The sequence below is a fragment of the Artibeus jamaicensis genome, unplaced genomic scaffold (genome assembly GCF_021234435.1).
Source record: "Artibeus jamaicensis isolate MK-2021 breed Jamaican fruit bat unplaced genomic scaffold, CSHL_Jam_final contig_648, whole genome shotgun sequence".
Lineage (NCBI taxonomy): Eukaryota > Metazoa > Chordata > Mammalia > Chiroptera > Phyllostomidae > Artibeus > Artibeus jamaicensis.
In genome coordinates this window covers 335751-354896 of record NW_026521912.1, presented here as the reverse complement: position 1 = coordinate 354896, position 19146 = coordinate 335751, and the positions used below count along the sequence as shown (strand labels likewise).

The following is a 19146-nucleotide window of genomic DNA, read 5'->3' as shown; positions in this document are numbered from 1 at the left end:
TATTCTCATCCGTGGCGGCTGGGGAATCTCTGTGGGTGGAGCCCCCCAACAATAAAATTTATTTAAACAGTCAAACTAAGTCATTACACAAATAAACAACTAAAAAACAGTGCAACAAGATTCAGGAGAATCAACACTCAGAATTTCTTCAATGTATAATCTAAAATGTCCAGTTTCAACAAAAAATTCTGAGACATGAAAATAGGAAAGGGTGACCCAACACAGGAAAATATGCAGGTGATAGAACCTTTGAGGAAGCCCAGGTGATAAACTTAGCAGAAAAAGATTTCAGAACAAAAGGAAACCACATCTAAAGAACTAAAGGAGAAGATAAGAACAATGTTTCACAAAATAGAGAACATCAGCAAAAGGATAGACATTATGAAAAGAACTAAACAGAACTTATGCAATTGAAAAATGCAAACACTGGAATGATAAACTTACTAGAGGGCTCAACAGTAGATTTGAACTGGCAGAATATAGAACCCATGAACCTGAACAGAGATCAATAGAAATTATGCACTCTGAGGAGTAGAGGAAAAAAGAACAGAACCTCTGGGAAACATGAGAGACTGTCAAGTCCACTAAGATGTGCATAGTAGAGGTGCCAGAAGGAGAGACACACAGAAAGGAGCAGAAAATATTCAATGAAATAATGGCTGAAAACGTCCAAAATTTGATGAAAAACATTAACCCACACATTCAAAAAATTTAACAAACTCCACATAGGATAAATGCAGAGATCAACATCCAGAAACATTCTGGTCAAATTGTTGAAAGACAAAGAAAAGTTGTTGAAAGCATCAAAAAAAAAAAAAAAAAAAGACTCACTGTGTACAAGGAATAACTGCTGACTTTTAATCAGAAATAATGGAGATCAGAGGTATTGGTGTCAGCTGGGAATTATACCCCAAAAAACTACCTCTCAATAATGAAGGTGAAGTAAAACATTCCCAGATAAACAAAAACAGAGAATTCATCGCTAACAAAACTGTCATATAAGAAATACTAAGAGAAATTATTGAGGCTGAAAGCAAGCAACATTAGGAATAATTCAAGTTCATTCAAAAAAGGTGCTGAAAATAGACAAATTTCTAGAGAAACTTGACTATCAAAATTAATTTAATAAGATATAGAAAATATGCCCTGGCTGGTGTAGCTCAGTGGATTGAGTGCGGGCCTGCGAACCACATGATCGCAGTTCAATTTCCAGTCAGGGCACATGCCTGGATTGCAGGCCAGTTCCCAGCAGGGGACTCACGAGAGGCAACCATACATTGATATTTCTCTCCTTCTCTCCTTCCCTTCCCCTCTAAAGATAAATAAAGAAAATCTTAAAAAAACACTCTACCCTAGAAATTTCTTTAAAAAAAGATATAGAAAATCTGATTAGACCTATAACAAGTAAAGAGATTGAATGAGTTATTTAAAAAATAATTAATTAATTAATTAATTTTTAGAGAGAGGGGAAGGGATGGAGGAAGAGTGGGAGAGAAACATCAATGTGTGGTTGCCTCTCATGTGTCCCCTACTGGGGCCCTGGCCTGCAACCCAGGCATGTACCCTGACTGGGAACTGAACCAGTGACCCTTTGCTTCACAGGCCGGTGCTCAATCCACTGAGCTACACCAGCCAGGGCTGAACGAGTTATTTAAAAACCTCCCACAAACAATACTTCGGGTTACTAGCAATTTCTACCAAACGTTTATAGAAATTAATATGAATTCTCTACAAACTCTTCCACAAAATAGAAGATAAAGAAAAAATTCACAAAACTCGTATTATGAGACTGGTATTGCCCTGATATCAAAACCGGACAATGATATCACAAGAAAAAAAACTACAGATCAATATCTCTTATAAAAATAGATTTAAAACTCCTCAACAAAATTCTAGCAAACCAAATACAATACAATAAAATACAATAAAAATACAATACAATACAAACCAAATACAATAAAAATAGAAATAATTTACAAGAACAAAAAAACAGGAAAATACAGAAACACTTGGAGGCTAAATAATATGCTTCTAAATAGTGAATAGATTAACAACGAGATCTAGAAAGAAATCAAATACAACAATACATTAAAAGATTATATACCATGACCAAGTGAAATTTATCCCATGGATGGTTTAAGATTGGAATATCAATTAATGTAATAAATCACATTAATAAAATAAAGAACAAATTATATATCACCTCAAGACTCAAAAAATATTTGGAAAACCCAACATTCTTTAATAAAAAAACACTCAACAAACCAGGAATGAAAAGAGAACTTCCTCAACCTAATTAAGGACATCTATGAAATACCCACAACAAGCATCATGTTTAAGAGTGAAAGAATGAATGGTTTCCCCCTGTGATAGGGAGCAAGACAAGGATGTTTGCTCACACCACTTCCAGGCAACATTGCACGACAAATTTTAGCAAGGACAAAAAAAGAAATAAAAGGCATACAGATTGGAAAGAAAAAGTAAAACTATCTTTATTCGCAGATGACATGACCTTCTATATGCAAAATTCTAAGGACTCCACTAAAAACTATGACAGTTTAATAAACAAATTCAGTGAGACTGAAGAATACAATATCAATATACAACAATTAATCATATTTCTACAAACTACTGATGAATGATCTGAAAGTAAAGGAAATAATTCTATTTACAATAGTATCAAAAAGAAGAAAAGTACCCCATAAATTATATAAATAAATAAATTATATAAAGAATGTATACAACTGAAAACTATATAAATCGTTGAAAGAAAATAAAGATCTAAGTAACTGCAAAGACATGCCATATTTATGGGTCAGATTGCTGATATGGCAATCAATATTCACCATATTGGTCTGTAGATTCAAACCTATCCTATTAAAATTCCTTCTAGAATTTTACAGAAATTGAGAGACTGCTCCTAAAGTTCATATAGAAAATCAAAGGATCAAGAATAGCTAAAACAATCCTGAAGAAGAACAAAGGAGGAGTAATTAAGACAGTGTGGCCCTCCTATAAGGACAAACAGATCAGTGGAATTGAACTGAATCCAGTTCTGGCTGGTGTAGCTCAGTGGGTTGAGCATTACCAGTTCTGTTCCCACTCAGGGCACAACCCTGTGGTTGTGCCAACCCTGTGGGCCAAGTCCCTCGTAGGCATCTTGCGAGAAGCAACAACACATTGACAATTTTCTTCCTCTTTTTCTTTCTCCCTTCCTCTCTCTCTAAAAATAAATAAATAATATATTTTAAAATATAAAAAAATAAATTGAAAAAAGAACTGAATCCAGAAATGAACCATTACCTATGGTCACTTGACTTTTTACAAGGGTGTCAGATGGTTCAATTTTAAAAGGCAAGTCCTACAACAAATAGTGCTGAGACAAGAGAATATCCCTATGCAAAAGAATGAAGTTGGGCCCCTTCCTCACACTGTATACAACAATTAACTGAAAATGGCTCACAGACCTAAGTGTAAGAGCTAAACTTGTAGAGTTAAACACAGCAATACAGCTTCTTGACCTAATGGCAATGGTTCCCCTTTATTTTTCAATTGCAATAGACATTCAGTATTATTTTAAATTAGTTTCAGGTGTACAGAACAGTGATTAGACACTTATATAATTTAATAAATCATCCCTCCTATTAGACTGGTACTCACTTTGCACCATACATAGCTATTATAATATTATTGACTATATTCATTATGCTGTAATTTACATCCCTGTGACTATTTTGAAACTACTAATTTGTACTTCTTCTTTTTTAAAATAAATCCTCACCTGAGGATATGTTCATAGATTTTAGAGAAAGAGGAAGAGGGAGAGAGAGAGAGAGAGAGAATCATCAATGTGAGAGAAATTGGACGGTTGCTTCCCGTGTGTGCATTGACCCAGGATAGGACCCACAACCCAGGCAAGTGCCCTGACTGGGAATTGAACCCACATTTTTTTCAGTGTATGGGACAGTGTTCCAACCAATTGAACTACCTGGCCAAGGTCTAATTTTTACTTCTTAATCCCTTCACTTTTTTATCCAGCCCTCCCAACCCTGGCAACCATCAATCTGTTTTCTGTATGTATGAATCTGTTTCTATTTTGTTAATTTCCACATATAAGTGAGGTACATGGTATATTATCTTTTTCTGTCTGACTTATCTCACTTAGCATAATACTTGAGGTCCATCCATGTTGTAACAAATCATAAGACTTCTTTTTTTTTAATAGCCAACTGTGTTCCATTGTAGCACCTCTTCTTTATCCATCCAATTGTCTACTGATAGGAAGTTAGGTTGCATTCATATATTAACTATTCTAACTAATGCTGCAATGAACATAGAGGGTGCATATATCTTTCCAAATTAGTTTTAGATTTCTCTGGATAAATGTCCAAATGTTCATGGGATTGATGGGTCATAATGCAGTTCTGCTTGTAATTTTTGAAGAAACTCCATACTGCTTTCCATGGTGTCTGCAACAATTTTCATTCCCAGCAGTGCATGAGGGTTCTCTTTTCTCCATATTCTCACCAACACTTGTTGTTTGTTTAATTCATGGATGATAGCCATTTTGACAGGTGTGAGATAATATCTCACTTGTGGTTTTCATCTGCATTTCTCTGATGATTAGTGGCATTGAGCATCTTTTCTTGTCTATGGCCCATCTGTATGTCCTCACTGGAGAAATCTCTCTTCAGGTCTGCTGCCCACTTTTATTTGGGTTGTTTGTTTTCTTGGTGTTGACTTATATGAGTTCTTTTAGAATTTGGATATTGACCCTTACTGAATGTATTATTTGGTGAATATTTTCTCCTATTTAGGCTGTCTTTTAGTTTTTTGATGGTTTTCTTTGCTGTGCAAAACCCTTTTTAGTGTGATGTAGTCCATTTGTTTATTTTTTTGTTTCCCTTTTCTGAGGAATATATTGGAAAATGATATTACTAAGAGCAATCAACAAGTCATTTAAGGCTCACAGTTGAGCAATTAACTGTGGCCTTAAATGACACATTAGATAATATGGAGTTAATTGATATTTTTAGAGCATTTCCCTTGAAAACAACAGAATTCACATTTTTCAAGTGTTCATGGAATATTTCCCAGGGTTGACCACATGCTAGGCCACAAAACAAGTCTCAATGAATTTAAGAAGACTGAAATCACACCAAGCATCTTCTCTGACCGCAATGGTATAAAAATAGGAATTATTTACAAGAACAAAAAACAAAAATACAGAAGCACTTGGAGGCTAAATAATATGCTACTAAATAGTGAATAGATTAACAATGAGATCAAGAAAGAAATCAAAAGTTACCTTGAAAAGCAATGAGAATGAAAACTACAATGACCCAAAATCTATGGGACACAGCAAAAGCTGTCCTAAGAGAAAAGTTCATAGCAATATCAGCCTACCTGAAGAAATGAGAAAAATCTCAAATAAACAATCTAACCCTACACCTGAAAAAACTAGAAAAAGAACAACAAGCCAAGCCCATAGTGAGTAAGAAGGAAGAAAACAATAAAGATCAGAGTGGAAGTAAATGAGATACAGTCTAAGAAAAATACAAAGATGAAGGAAATTAAGACTGTTTCTTCAAAAATATTAACAAAATTGACAAATCTTTAAACCAAACTGATCAAGAAAAAATAGAGAGGACCCAAATAAATAAAAAATGAGTAAAATTGTTAATGTAAAACACTTTTCTCACACACACACGAAATGAAGATGAAGAAGTGACAATTGACACCACAGAAATACAAAGGATTTTAGAAAGTATGACAATTATAGGCCAGCAAATTGTATAATCTGGAAGAAATTTAAAAAACTCCTAGAAACATACTATCTTCTAAAATTGAATCAAGAAGCCCTGGTTGGTGTAGCTCAGTGGATTGAGCGCGGGCCTGTGAACCAAAGGATCACAGTTCAATTCCCAGTCAGGGCACACACCTGGGTTGCAGGCCAGTTCCCAGCAGTGGACACAGGAGAGGCAACCATACATTGATATTCTCTCCTTCCCTTCCCTTCCCTTCTAAAGATAAATAAATAAAATCTTTAAAAAAAAGATAAAATTGAATCAAGAAGAAACAGAAAATCTGAACAGACTGGTTACTACCAATGAAACTGATTCAGTAACCAAAACAGTCCCAACAAACAAAAGTCCTGGACAGATGGCTTCACAGGTCAATTTAATCAGGTAGTTAAAGAAGAACCAACACCTACCCTCTCAAATTATTCCAAAAAGTTCAAGAGGAGGGAAGAACCCTAAGCTTATTTTATGAGCCCAGCATTATCCTGATTCCAAAACCAGACAAAGGCATTTCAAGAAAAGAAAATTAAAGGCAAATATTCCTGATGAACATAGACACAAAATTCCTAAACAAAATATTAGCAAACCAATATCAGCAATACATTACAAAGATCATACACTATGATCAAGTGGAATTCATTCCTGGGATGCAAGGTTGATTCAATATCTGCAAACCAATTAATGTGATGTACCTCATAAACAAAATGAAGGATAAAAATTATATGGTCATATTAATAGAGAAGAAGCATGTGATAAAATCTAACACCCATTAATCAGAAAAACTCTCAACATGGTGAGAACACAGGGATCATACCTCAACATAATAAAAGGGCTTATGTGACAAACCCACAGCTAAATCATATTCAATGGAGAAAAGCCGAAAGCATTTTCTTGAAATCAGGAACAAGAACAGGTTGTCCACTTTCACTATTTCTATTCACCATAGGATTAGAAGTCCTAGCCACAAAAATTGCACAAGAAAAGAAAATTAAAGTCATCTAGGTTGAAAGGGAAAAAGTAAAATTGTCATTATTTGCAGATGACATATACTAGATAGAGTAAACCCCAGATTCAACAACAACAACAACAAAAAAACAACCCCCCCAAACTCCAAACAATTAGAACTAATGAGTTCAGTAAAGTAGTAGTATACAACATTAATATTCAAAAATAAGTTGAATTTTATATACCAATAATGAACTATCATAAATAGAAATTAAGGAAACAATCCCATTTACAATTGCATAAAAAATAAAATATCTAGGAATAAAGTTAACCAAGGAAGTAGAAGATCTGTACTCAAAAATTATGACACTGAACAAAGTTGAAGAAAATACACAAAATGAAAGCATATACCATGCTTACATATAGGAATAATTAACATCATTAAAATGTCCATATTACCCAAAATAATCTATTGGTTCAATGCAATCCCTCTCAAGATACCAATGGCATATTTCACAGAACTATAACAAATATTCTAAAAATTTATATGAAACCACAAAAGACCCCAAATGGCCACAGCAATCTTGAGGAAGAAGAGCAAAGTTGGAGGAATCATACTATCTACTAGCAAACTATACTATAAGCCTACAGTGATCAGATAAGCATAGTGCTGACATAAAAACAGACACATAGATCAATGGAACAGGGCTGAGAGCCCAGAAATGAACCCATGAATATATGGTCAATTAATATATAACAAAGGAGGCAAGAATATACAATGAGGTAAAGACAGTCTGTTCAATAAACTGTGTTGGGAAAGTTGGACAGATACAGGCAAAAGTGAAACTAGACCACCTTCTTACAGAATATACAAGAATAAACTAAAAATGAATTAAAGAGTTACATAAGATTCAAAACCATACACTCCTGGAAGAAAACATAGGTAAACTTTCTGGTAATGGTTTTTGGATAGCACATCAAAAGCATGAGCAACAAAAGAAAAATATTAAAATTGAACTTCATCAAAATGAAAAGCTTTCATGAAACTGAAAAGATAACTCACAGAATGGGAAAAATATTTGCATACCACATATCAGGTAAGCCTGATAAGGGACCTGTATAATTGTTTCTTGTATACAAAGAACTCTTATAACTCAATAATAAAAGATACTCAATTAAAAAGAAAAGAATATGGACTTCCACCAAGATGGAGGCATAGGTGGAGATGCCGTGCTTTCTCACACAACCAAGTTTAGAGACAATTAAATATTAGCAACAGAAAATATAGTCAGAACACAGAAAATTGAACTTTTCGGAAGTCTGTTAACAACAAATTCTTCAGCCCGACCGGTAAGAGGGGCGAAACCAGCAGCTGGTGGAGCAGGGTAGCACAGGAAAACTCGGTCAGACGGTGCGTGGAATCCAGGTGCAGGGTTGGACCTAGTGAGAGACCCAGCGAGCAACCTCGGGGAAACAGTGAGGGAGGAGGGCTGCAGGTTGACTGTGGTCGTGCATTTGTGCGTGAATAGACAAGCGAGGGAGTGGGCAATTGGACCGGGACCCAGCGGGTCCCAGCGGGTCCCCGCGGCGAGTGGCAGCGGAGGGCGCTGCCATTTCCTGGCTCTGACCCCACCTCCACATACAGCATCATAACCCATCGACTATGAGTGGCCCGGCCCTGGTGAACCACCTAAGGCTCTGCTCCTCACCCAGTGGCACGAAATAGCAGAGGGGGCCGCCTTTTCCCCACTCTGACTACGCCCCCACATACAGCGTCACTACCCAGTGACCTGGGAGTCCAAGGCTCCGCTCCTCATACTTAAAGGGCACGAACAGACCAAAAATGGCTCAAGAAGATCTCAAAGCCCCAGAGCCTATAAATCTAAGCGATGAAGAAATAGCAAAACTCTCAGATGCACAGTTTAAAATACTGGTTCAGGATCCTCACAGAACTGGTTGATTATAGCCACAAATTAGACAAACATATGAAGGCGAAACTAATGGAAATGAATGGAATTGCACAGGAAACCAACAGCGATGAAAAGGAAACTGGGACTCAAATCAATGGAGTGGACCAGAAGAAAGCAAATAATGGCCAAACAGAAAAGAGTGAAGAAGCAAGAATTCAAAAAAATAAGGAGAGTCTTAGGAACCTCCAGGACATCTTTAAATGCTCCAACATCCGAATTATAGGGGTACCAGAAGGGGGAAAGGAACAGCCACCAGTGGAAAACTTATTTGAACAAGTAATAAAGGAGAACTTCCCCAATCTGGCAAAGGAAATAGACTTCCAGGAAGTCCAGGAAGCTCAGAGAGTCCCAAAGAAGTTGGATCCAAGAAGAAACACACCGAGGCACATCATAATTACATTAGCCAAGATTAAAATGAAGGAGAGAATCCTAGAAGCAGTAAGAGATAAGGGGAAAGTCACCTACAAAGGAGTTCCCATCAGACTGTCAGCTGATTTCTCAAAAGAGACCTTACAGGCAAGAAGGGGCTGGAAAGAGGTATTCCAAGTCATGAAATTCAAAGACCTACAACCAAGATTGCTCTATCCAGCAAAACTTTCATTTAGAATGGAAGGGCAGATAAAGTACTTCTCAGATAAGATCAAATTCAAGGAGTTCATCATCACCAAGCCCTTATTATATGAAATGTTAAAGGGACTTACCTAAGAAAAAGAAGATAAAAAAAACATGAACAGTGAAAGGACAGCAAACTCACAGTTATTAACAACCACACCTAAAACAAAAGCAAGCTAAAAGAACAGCTAGATCAGGAGCAGAACCATAGAAATGAAGATCTCAAGGAGGGTTAGCAACAGGGGAGTGGGAGGAGAAGGGGGCAGAAGGTACAGAAAATAAGTAGCATAGACAGTAGAGAGAAAATAGATGGGGGGCAAGAGTAGTATGGGAAATATAGAATCTAAAGAACTTGAGAAACATGGTCATAAACTAAAGGGGGGGTAATGGTGGGGATGGGGGGTAGGGTGGAGGGGAATGAAGGAGGGAATAGAGCAACTGTAATGGCATAATCAATAAAAAATAAATTAAAAAAGAAAAGAATATGAATTTATATGTATCTAAAAAAAGATATATACAAATTTCCATTAAGTACATGAAAAGATTCTGAACACCACAGGTCACTAGGGAAATGCAAATCAAAACCACAAGAAGATAACACTTTGCATATTGGAACGATTATAATACAAACATAGAGAATACCAAATTTGGGGAGGATATAAAGAAGTTAAATCCTTATATATTATTGCTAGTTGAAATGTAAAACAGCACAGATGCTTTGGGGAAAAGTTGGCAGCTTCTCAAAATGTTAAACATAGATGAAGTGGCAAGATGGTGGTGGAGTAGGAGAGTTTATCTTGCACTGCTTCCCAGAACCAAACTGAAAATAAAAATAAAGAGGGGAACATTCACCTGAAATCAGCTGAGGACTACCTGAGGAGGAGATATGTAACCAAGCACAAGCGGAAACCACCTCATGACCAGAAGAAAGGGCTGGGACACAAAAAGGGCCAGCACTGCTCTTACAGGTGTTGGCTGCAAGGCTGAGGGAGCTTCCCCCTGAGGGGGGTGAGGCCTGGACCTCAAACGGGGCTCCCAAGCACAGAGTGCCAGTGTTGGGATCACCTGCCCATGCAGCATCCAGAGGTGAAAGGCCAGGGGCTTTTCTTTGCCTGCTGGAGAAAGGCAGAACCTGCTGGGGACAACCCCATTTTTTCCCTTTCTTTTGTTCCAAGGGGCCAAAACACAAGTTTTGTGCTCTCAGCTACTCTCCTTTGGCTTGGGCAAAGGGAGGGCAGGACGGTTTGGAGTTGTACGAGGAGAATCAGGAGTGGGAGGCTTGGGGGTGAGGCATGGGGAGCGGCTGCTGGGCTCCCAGTGCTGGGATATAACACCATACTGCAGTAGCCATTTTTTCATGAGAAAAGCAAGCCCCTCCCAGAGGAAAAACAATGACCCACCCTCTGGGAAAACCACTTGCCCCAGACTCCTCTGAAAGCCTCCTGCCCCATCATCTGGAACCTTGCTTGCTATATCAGTTGAAATCCTGCTTGCCCCACTCAGCATCTTTCTTACTTCCCCTAGCCAGAATCTTATCTCCTGCTGAGAAGACAGCACCACAGGCTGACTCAGGGGTTTTATAGACTGGCTTTAGGGCATGGCCATTCCATATACTTTCCCAGGAACCAGACTGATACTTCCCTCTGATACTTCCCTAGGAAGTCCATCAGACCCAAACTCTGGGCTCTGGAGGCCCCACCTGCTACCCTACCAGGGGCTTCACTCTGCTGAGTTCAGGGAATAATATGGGACAGACTCAAAGATGTGAACACACTCACCATTTTCCCTGAAGTCTGAACAGCACCTCCCACAGGAGATCCAGGTGTCCCATCCTCCCAACTCCACCAGAAGCCCTCTCAGAAACAGAGAAGCCAGCAGCTAGACTAACAGCAGGGATACAGGCAGAGGCAGGTGGAGTTAATGTGTGTGGTGCTTTTGGTCATTGGTTGACCCATCCCTGGGCCTTGTGCTGATAAGGAGCCAGTAGTACAGAGCATTGAGGGCCACTGTGGACACAGCCAAGACTGAAGGCTATAGCCACAGACTGTGGATCACTCATAGCTTCAAACAGGCTGCCTAGAGCTAGATGGGGAAAGAATCTGACACTGGCTTACACCAGCTTCAGAACGCCAGAGGCCTATCCAGAAGGAGAAACAACCAGATAAGCACTAAACTCTGCTGAGATGAATTCCACTTTGATCTTTTTCATTATTTGTGTTATTTTTTCTTTCACATAGCTTTTAAACAGTTTTTCTTTTTCTTCAAATTTGTTCCTATTTTTCACTATCTTTTCTATTTCATTTGTCATATTTCACTCTCCCCTTCTTATTCCATTTTTGTCCTCTTCCTTCTATTTCTTTTTTTTAATTTAATTTTTCTCTTTCTTCACCTTATTTTTATTCCTTACTCTTATTATTCCTTTACCTCTATCCTCTGAAAACCATTTTTCTTTCCTTTAATCATTCATATTTTTCTTTTTATAATATTCTTATTTTCTTCCACCTTTATTAATTTTGCTCATTTGTCAGTGATATTGCTGTTTTTGTTGGGGTGTATTTTTTGCTGGTGTGGGTTTTTGTTTTCTGTATTGTTTTCTTTTGTTTTGTCTGCTCCTGTACAATAGTATATAAAATGTGGTGGGGGTTGAGACTCTCAATCAGCCAGATAATCCACCAACAAATGAGCCAACAACAATCAAAACCCTAATACAACAGGAGAGCCCACATAAACTGCATAAATGGCATCCCTAGAGCATCCAGCTCAGGAGAGTAAGGAGACTGTGTCACTAAGCCCCACAGGACTCCTACCACAGAGGTCCACTCCATGAAGACAGGGAGTCAAAGCAGAACAATCTAATACATAGAAATAAACAAAAAGTCACTTAAAATGGGGAGGTGAAGAAACAACCTCCAATCAAAAGGAAAGGAGGAATCCACAGAAAAAGAGGTAAGTGAAATTTAGGCAGTAATTTATCAGACATAAGAATTCAAAGTAATGGTTATAGTGATGCTCAAGTAACTCAGTGAGAACTACAAGGAACTTTATGGGAACTACAAGGAACTTAGTTGGAACTATAGCAGCATGAAAAAAGACAGAGAAACTATGAATAAGAACCAGGTGAAAATGAAGAATACAATACTTGAAATAAAGAATACACTAGAAGGAATTAAAATCAGGCAAGATAAAGCATAAGATTGAATCATGAGTTGGAAGACAAGGTAGAACAAAACACCAAGTCAGAGCAACAAAATGAAAAAGGACTAAAAAAGAACGAAGATGGTTTAAAGGAGCTTTGGGATGACATGAAATGTAACAATATTTGCATCACAGGGGTATCAGAAGAAGAAGAAAGGGAACAAGGGAGAGAAAATCTGTTTGAAAAAATGACAGAAAACTTCCCTTAATGTGGTAAAGGAAAAAGTCATGAAAGTTCAGGAACAGCAGAGGGTCCCAAGCAAGGTGAACCCAAAGAGAGCAACACCAAAACACACCACAATTAACATGGCAAAAATTTAAAGACAAAGAGAGAGCCCTTTTTATGAACTAAAATTTTGTTTATTGAAGGCAAGAGGATGCAAGCAATATAAAAAATCAAAAGCTTATTTGGCTTTAATTGGCTTTTCTTTCTCTTGTCAAATGGGGGTGGGGTTTCATTTGTACATTTTCTAAGGGTACCAATCTGCTCATGAAATCCTCTACAGGGGGAAGCTGTGGGGCAGAGATTACTTAAGCAACCCACCGGGAGAACTCTTTATCAGGGAAGATGTAGCTACTCAGCTGCCTACTTCTTTCCCTTCTGCTTCATGTGTACTACAAAACAGTGACTGCATGCCATGGTGAGGCCAGCAATTGGTGAGGCTAGTGAAAAGAAGCTCTTGGAAGCCCACTTGGCCATGTTGGCACTGGTCCAGGTCTTCCATTATTTTGTCTATAGCCAGAGGGTCTTTTTGATTTTCCAAAAATCCAGGGAACTCCTTTTCCATGAGTACTTTCAAGTGCTCCTTTGTTAAGTAGCCTGTATCCCCAGCAAATTTGTGAAATGTGAACATCATGGTTTCCATGGTGTGTTCCATTTGAGATGGCATTTTGGTGAGGTCTTGGCCTGAGGTGTGACAGGATCATTAGGCTGGCTGGGATGTGAGGCCAGTGTCCAAAGGGAGAATCTTAAAGGCAGCAAGGGAGAAACAACTAGTAACATACAAGGGAGCCTGCTAAGGGTATTAGCTGATATAAGCCAGAAGGGACTGTCATGAAATATTCTAAGTAATGAAAAGCACAGACTGGCAACCAAGATGAGTCTGTCCAGCAAGGCTCTGATTTGCAATGGAAGGTGAAATAAAGAACTTCCCAGATCCCACTCCCCCCGCCCTTGCAAAAAAACCACCACCACCACCACCAACAAAAACCCCAAGGGTAAAGAGTTTATGTACATCAAACCAGCATTGTAAGAGATGCTAACAGAACTGCTTTAAGAAGAAGAAGAAATAGAGAGAGAGAAACACCAGTACAAAGGAAAAATGGCAATGAATAAGTACCTATCAATAATAACCTTAAATGTAAATTAATTAAATGCTCCAAGCAAAAACACATAGGGTATCTGAAAGGATGAGAAAACATGACCCTCATGTATGTTGTCTACAAGAGACCTATCCTACCTTAAAACAAAAGATTTATACAGACTGAGAAAATATTCCATATGAATGGATATGAAAAAGAGGCTGGGGTAGCAATACTTACATCAGACAAAATAGACATAAAAACAAAGGCAATAACAAGAGACATAATACTTAAGGGAGTAATTGGGCAAGAGAATGTAATTCTTGTAAACATATATGCACCCAACACAGGAGCACCTACATGTATAAAGAAAATTATGGAGGACTTTAAAAAAGAGATTGACAAAAATACAGTTATTATAGGGGGGTTTAATACCCCACTGCCAATAATGGATATATCTTCCAAATAAAATATCACGGATTCTGTAGCATTAAACAATACTCTAGATAAATGGTCTTAATTGATATTTAAAGAACATTTCACCCTAGAGAGGCAAAATACACATTCTTCTGAAATACCTATGGACCATTTTCTAAGAAAGACCACATAGTAGTACACAAAACAAGCCCTGACAAATTCAAGAAAATTGAAACCATAATCAAACATCATCTTGGATCACAATGGCTTGAAGCTAGAAACTAACCCAAGAAAAAACTCAAAAACCTTCATATACATGGAGGCTGAATAACATGTTATTAAATAATGAATGGGTTAACAATGAGATCAAGGAAGAAATCAAAAAGTATCTGGAAATAAATTAATATGAACACACGACAACCCAAAACCTATGGGACACAGCGAAGGCAGTCCTAAGAGGAAAGTTCATAACATTACAGGCCTACCTAAAGAAGATAGAAACAATCTGAAATGAACAACCCAACCCTACACCTAAAAGAACTAGAAAAACAATAACAAACAAAGCCCAGAGTGAGTAGAAGGAAGGAAATAATCAAGATCAGAGCAGGATTAAATGACAGAGAGACTAAAAACAATTAGAAAGATCAATGAATATAGAAGCTGGTTCTTTGAAAAGTTAACAAAATTGATAAACCTTTAACAAGACCCATCAAGAAGAAAAGAGAGAGGACCCAAATAAATAAACTCAGAAAAGAAAGAGGAGAAATAACAATCAACACCAAAGAAATACAAAGGATTGTAAGAAAATATGGACAATGATATGCCAACAAACTAGATCACCTAGATGAAATGGATAAATTTCTAGAAACATACAATCTTCAAAAACTGAATCAGGAAGCAGAAAACTTGAATAGACCAATAACAACCAGTGAAACTGAAGCAGCAATAAAGAAACCTACCAACACACAAAAACCCTGAACATGATGGCTTCACAGGTCAATTTTACCAAATGTTTAAAGAAAAGCTAACCCTTATTCTTCTGAAACTATCACAGAAAATTCAAGAAGAGAAAAGACTCACAAACTTTTTTTTACAAGGTCAGTATTATCTTAATTCTAAAACCAGGTAAAGACACAATGCTGAAATAAAATTATAGCAAAGTGAATTCAGCAAAGTAGTGGGATAGGCCAATACCTCTAATAAACATAGATGCTAAAATCCTCAACAAAATATTAGCAAACTAGATCCAGCAATATGTTAAAAAGATAATATACCATGATCAAGTGGGATTTATTCCAGGAATTCAAGGATAGCACAGTATTCACGAGTCTATAAATTTAGTACATCACATAAACAAAATGAAAGACAAAAGTCACATGATAATATAATTAGATGCAGAAAAAGCATCTGATCAACTCCAGCACCCAGTTATGATAAAAACATTCAGTAAAATGGGAACAAAGGGAGCATACCTCAATATAATAAAGGCCACATATGTAAAACCTACTGCCAATGTCATACTCAATGGGAAAAAAACTAGAAGTGTTTCCCTTAAGATTGGTAACAAGACAAAGGTATCTGCTTTCACCACTCTTATTCAACATAGTACTGGAAGTCCTAGACACAGTGATCAAACAAGAGAAAAAAACAAAAGGCATCCAAATTGGAAAGGGGAAATTAAATGTCATTATTTGCAGTCAACAATAGTGTACTTAGAGAATCCGATAGGCTCCACCAAAAACTATTCAAGCTAATCAGTGAATTCAGCAAAGTAGCGGGATACAAGTTAATATTCAGAAATTGATGGCACTTTTGTACATCAACAATGAACTATCAGAAAGAGAAACTAAGAAAAAATCCCATTTACTATAGCAACAACAAAAAAAGAAGTACCTAGGATTAAATGTGACCAAGGAGGTAAAAGACCTGTGCTCAGAAAACTATAGAACAGTGAAGAAACTGAGGAAGATACAAATAAATGGAAGCATATACCATGTTCATGGATTGGGAGAATTAACATTATTAAAATGCCCTTGCTACCCAAAGTAATCTATAGATTCAATGCAATTCCTACAAAAATACCAATGGCATATTTCACAGATCTAGAACAAATATTCCAAAAATTATATGGAATAAAAAAGACCCCCAATAGCCTCAAGAATCTTGAGAAAAGGAACAAAGTCAAAGGGATTACAATACCTGATATCAAACTATACTACAAGGCCACTGTAATCAAAACAGTCTGGTACTGGCATAAGAACAAGCACATAGATCAATGGAACAGAACTGAGAGCTGAGAAATAAACACATGTCTTTATGGTCAGTTACTATTTGACAAAAGGAGCATGAGCATACAGTGGATAAAAATAGTTTCTTCAATAACAGTGTTGGGAGAACTGGACTGGTACATGCAAAAAAATGAAACTAGACCACCAGCTTGTACCATACACAAGAATAAACTCAAAATGGAGAAACTCAAAATGTCATAAGTCCTGATACCATAAAAATCCTAGCATAAAACATAGGCAGTAAAATTTCACATTCTCATGTGGCAATATTTTTGCTGACATATGTCCTAGGGCAAGGGAAATAAAGGAAGAAACAAACAAATGGAACTACATAAAATTTAAAAGCTTCTGCAGGGCTGAAGAAAACATCATCAAAATGAAAAGGGCACTGATTACATAGGAGAACATATTTGCCAATGATGCATTGGACAAACATTTGATCTCCAAAATATATAAAGAACTCATAGGACTTAATACCTGGAAGACAAACAATTCAATTAAAAAATGGGCAAAGGACCTGGACACACATTTCTCCAAGGAGGACATATAGATGGCCCATAGACATATGAAAAAAATGTTTAACATCTCTAGCCATCAGAGAGATGCAAATTAAAATCACAATTAGGTATCACTTCATACCTGCCAAAATGGCTATCATTAATAACTCAACAAACAACAAGTGATGGTGAGGATGTGGAGAAAGAGAAATTCTAGCAAAGGTGGGAATATAGATTGGTGCAGTCACTGTGGAAATCATGTATGGGGATTTCCTCAAAAAATTAAAAATGGAACTACCTTTTAACCCAGTGATTCCACTGTTGGGAATATACCCTAATAATCCTGAAACACCAATTCAAAAGAATTTATGCACCCCTATGTTCATAGTAGTGCTATTTACAATAGCCAAGATCTCGAAATAGCCTAAGTGCCCATCAGTAGATGAGTGGATTAAAAAACTGGTACATTTACACAATGGAATACTACAGCAGAAAGAAAGAAGGAACTCCTACTTTTTTGACAGCATGGGTAGAACTGGAGACTATTATACTAAGTAAAATAAGACAATCAGGGAAGGACAAATGCCATGTGATCTCACCTATAAGAGGGATCTCATGAACAAAATAAACACAGGAGCAAGAGAGAACCAGAGGCATGGTAACAGTGGTAAAAGGAGAGGAGGGAGGTAGGAACTATTTGATAGATGGGGAAGGAATTAGTCAAGGAACACATATGAAGGACCCATGGACATGGACATGGAGTGGGGATGGACTACAGAAGTGGGGGTGGGCTGGGCAGAGTGGGCCAAAGGGGAAAACATTGGGACAACTGTAAGAATATGAACAAATAAAGCAAAAAATGTTAAACATGTTAAACATAATTTCCATAAGATCCAACAATTCCACTTCTAGGTATATATCCAAGAAAAATGACACATCTATGCAATGACTTGTACACAAATGTTCATAGCAGCATTTCTCATAATATCTGAAAAGTACAAACTTTTCAGACTCAAATGTCCACCAGCTATCCATACAATAGATTATTGTTGAAAAATAAAAAAGAATGAAATACTGATACATGTTACAACATGGACGAACCTTGAAAACATTATGCTAATCGAATTAAATGAGCACACAAGGACACATGTTGTATGATTCCATTTATATGAACTGTCCAGAACAGGCAAATCTGAGGAGACTGTGAGTAGGTTTGTGATTGCCTAGGATTGGGGGGTGAGGAGGATGAACTGGAGTGTCTGCTAATGAGTACAGGGCTTCTTTTTGGAGTGACTGAAGTGTTCTAAATTTGATTGTTGTGATGGTCAAACAATTGTGTGAATACACTGAAAATCATTGGATTGCACTTTAAGTGTGTGAATTTAAATGTGAACCACATCTTAATAAAGCTGTCTGGGGGTGGGGGGGAACAGGAAGTGGGCAGTTTACCAGCCCTTGTTCTAGCATGTTGAGGAAATTTTTTTAATCAATGTTTTGGAAAAGTTATTGGCAATGTCATGTGAGCATTTAGGATGATCAAATTTTGAGAAACTATTATCCATTTTGCTTACTTATGTGGATTTTAGGGTGTTTCACATTTTCTTGGTCAGAGTCTGACTACAAAAATGTTCTTTGAATAAGCAACACTCTGTAACTGTTGCTATTGACATCTTCACTGTGGGGCAATGTTCTGAGCTTTGTGCTGTCCTTGATGTTGTTGATATTTCAGTCAAAGCAGAAAGCCATTTAAATGCTTTGCCCTCAGATTCATTCCTCTTCAATAACTGGGTTGTCAGGCATTTCAGGAGCCTGTCTGTTACTTCTCTCCAATATTTATCTCTTTGTCCCAATGAATGACTGCTTTTGGTTTGATCTGAAACCTTTTTTAGTTACAATTAAATTTGTTAAGTCAGAGTTATTTCTGTTGACTTCTTTACTCATTTTTCTTTTATTTTCTGTTAACATATATCTGAATTTTTCTCTAATTCATAAATTCAAAGATGATAAAAGAAGGTACCTGTATACATATATCCAAATCAGAAGTCCAGTTTTTTCTTTATTTTATTGAAGCATCCCAATACGACTTTTAAAACAGCTGAACTGGTGTATAAAAGTTTTA

The 19146-nt window shown here is 37.2% G+C and overlaps 1 protein-coding gene across 5 annotated transcripts in view; it reads right to left on the bottom strand.

Moving 5' to 3' along the window:
• ADAMTS2 (ADAM metallopeptidase with thrombospondin type 1 motif 2) overlaps nucleotides 1-19146 on the bottom strand; it is a 267913-nt gene that overhangs the window by 41069 nt on the left and 207698 nt on the right. The window contains exon 11 of one of the 5 annotated variants that reach the window (XM_053670909.1): nucleotides 13125-13430. The exons of 3 other annotated variants lie outside the window; for them this stretch is intronic. In XM_053670909.1, the coding sequence (XP_053526884.1) occupies nucleotides 13377-13430 (54 nt within the window). In that variant the 3' untranslated portion in view covers nucleotides 13125-13376. Of the gene's footprint in view, nucleotides 1-13124; nucleotides 13492-19146 lie in introns of those variants that run through there. One more of the 5 variants, XM_053670910.1, reaches the window with a different exon arrangement.